Source organism: Lipotes vexillifer, unplaced genomic scaffold (genome assembly GCF_000442215.2).
Source record: "Lipotes vexillifer unplaced genomic scaffold, Lipotes_vexillifer_v1.1 scaffold225, whole genome shotgun sequence".
In the NCBI taxonomy this organism is placed as follows: domain Eukaryota; kingdom Metazoa; phylum Chordata; class Mammalia; order Artiodactyla; family Lipotidae; genus Lipotes; species Lipotes vexillifer.
In genome coordinates this window covers 1,161,888-1,164,329 of record NW_006787630.1, presented here as the reverse complement: position 1 = coordinate 1,164,329, position 2,442 = coordinate 1,161,888, and the positions used below count along the sequence as shown (strand labels likewise).

At 66.3% G+C, this 2,442-nt stretch overlaps 1 protein-coding gene across 1 annotated transcript in view; it reads right to left on the bottom strand.

Moving 5' to 3' along the window:
• Positions 1–1,911, bottom strand: part of PLEKHJ1 (pleckstrin homology domain containing J1) — a 2,172-nt gene extending 261 nt beyond the window's left edge. The window contains exons 1-5 of the mRNA XM_007460371.1: positions 1,590–1,911; positions 1,423–1,490; positions 1,205–1,271; positions 207–297; positions 67–130 (exon numbers count right to left, since the gene is read on the bottom strand). Of these exons, the coding sequence (XP_007460433.1) occupies positions 67–130; positions 207–297; positions 1,205–1,271; positions 1,423–1,490; positions 1,590–1,683 (384 nt within the window). The 5' untranslated portion in view covers positions 1,684–1,911. The remainder of the gene's footprint in view (positions 1–66; positions 131–206; positions 298–1,204; positions 1,272–1,422; positions 1,491–1,589) is intronic.
• Positions 1,912–2,442: the final 531 nt, after the last annotated feature.

Below are 2,442 nucleotides of genomic sequence, written 5' to 3'. Positions count from 1 at the left end.
GGGGGGTGGATGGCATAAGCCTAGGCCCAGAAGACCCCCAACTCCCACCCCTGCACCCACGCGCACCTTGCCAGTCATCTTCTGGATCTCGTTCCGGTAGAAGATGAGGCTCCTCCGCATGAACTCATAACTAGGGAGGAGGGTGGTGTGAGTCCACAGGGCCTGCCCCGCCCCTGCCCCAGGTCCCCAGGGCGGCAGCACCCCACCTGGCTCGACGCAGAGCAGCCATCCACTCCTGACACTGCTCCGCACTGCAGCACTCAAAGTGATACTTCCTCTCTGGGTCCTCTAGAAAGCCTGCGGAAGGAGCAGCCCCCATCTGCCCCTGCTCGCTCCCACCTCCCCCCCCACCCAGCCCTCAACTTCCTCTTGCCATTGTCCATGACTGTCCCCTTTCCAGCCCCGGCCCGCCTGGGCCCACTGCTTCCCACCAGCTGGGTGTCGGCTGAACTGTGTCCCCCGAAAGATGTACGTTCGAGTCTTAAAAAACATGAGCCATTTCCCAGGACTATGAATCTATCGGGATGTGGAATCACTGCAGGTCTAACTAGTTACAAGCAGTTAAGCTGAAGTCACGCCGCACTACGCTGAGCCTCCAACCCAACAGGACTGGTGTTCTTAAGAAAAGTGAAACCTGAACACGACCACACAAGGGAGAAGATCCCATGCAAAGGAAGGCAGAGATGGAGTGAAAACGGTCGCCAGCGACCCCCCAGAAGCCGGGAGAGAGATCATGGGGGCAGATTCTCCTTCAGAAGGAACCAGCCATGCCAACACTCTTGATGTCACACTTCTTGCCCCCCAGAACTGGGAGAAATAAACTTCTGCTGTTTAAGCCCCCTAGTCTGTGGCACTCTTCTTGCAGCCTCCCCAGAAAACTAGTTAGAAGCTCCGTCTTCGCCTGCAGACCCCACTCTCTCAAGACGACCCAGGAGAATCCTCCCAGTCCCCCAGCACAGGGCCCTGATCCCAGGAGAAACGAAACGATTACAGCGAGGCATCCACCCCGAGAGGGCAGCGCTCCCCAACAAGACAAGGGCGGCCTCTGGGGTAGTGCGCTGGGCCTGGGCCCCCACCCGGAGGAGCCAGCGCGAGTGGGGCTGTCCGGGACACTGGACTCAGCCTCTGGGGACTCAGGCGGGGCCGCGCCGGGGTGGAGTGGGGCGGGACGGGGTCAAGTAGCCTCGCCCCAGGCCGCACTCACTGATGGAGAAGCCGCTGGGCTCTTCCTGAGTGACTCTGCAGTGCTCCAGCAGCAGGGCTCCGACGGGCTAGGGGCAGACAGGGGCATGGGGGCGGGCACCGGGAACCTGCCCCCGCCCCGCCCCCGACTCCACACCCCGCCCTCCAACTGCGGCCGCCGCCGCACGCAGGATCTTTCGCTGTGGCTCCCCCCCCCCCCCGCCCCCCCCGCCGCCTTACCTCCGCCTCGTCCGTCCGGAAGTAGAAGAGGAAGTTGACCACCAGCTTCACCAGCCGCCGTTTCACCACTGCGGGAACAAGGCGGGTTCGCGCGGGTTCCGCGGCTGCCCACCCCCGCCCCCCGGCCGCCCTGCCGCCCGGCCGCTCCGGCGCCCCGGGCCGCTCACCGCTGCCCTTCTTGGGGCCCCGCATGCCCAGCTCAGCTGCCTTCTCGGCCGGCTGCCGGGACAGCGCCTGCAGCTCCTTCTCGTTATAGCGCATGGCGCCGCTGGGACCGAGAACGCGGAGCGCTGGGCCGCGCCCTCCGGGCCGCCGTCCCCACTCGCGCCGCTGCCGGCGCCAAAAGAGTCCCACGGCGTCGTCCCGGAAGCGCGGCCGGAGCTACCACGCCTGCGCGCTCCCGGGCCGCTCAGCCTGTCCTACACCGGCGAGTGGCAGAAGCGTCCCGGGGGCCGCTGGGGCCGAGTAGAGCCCTCGTGGGGCGCACAGAGCAGTAGGCAAGATACACGGTTGTCATGTAACCAGGCAACAAGGTGGACCCGGAATGGAAACAATAAAGCACCCCCACGACCTATAGCGCCCAGTACTCAAGGGAACAGACGGACGGGAGTGGGAGACGAGAAGCAACTCGCTATCCCGCGAGAACTAGCTCCGCGCGAGTTTGGCCGACCGAAAGGACATTGAGAGCCGGTGCGCACGCGCGCTTCGGCTTCCGGCCTGCACTCCCTGCTGCCCGGAGTCCTCCAGCCTCCGAAGCGTCTAGCCCGCGCCGCTGGGCGGGCCGGGCATGCGCACACGGAAGACCCCCCCCCGCCCCGTTTGCCCTCGGAAGTGCTTCCTTAGCCCGCGGCGCGCATGTGCAGAACGAGTCGGCGCGGCGGCAGAGGTGGTGGCCGAACAGGCGACGGCAGTGCGGCCGCGGGTGAGAGTTAAGAGCCGCGCGGGGCTAGAGCGGCGACCGCGAGGGGCTCCCTGGACGGGAGTGGGCGAGGGGAGCCTCGGCAGGGGCGCGGGCTGGGG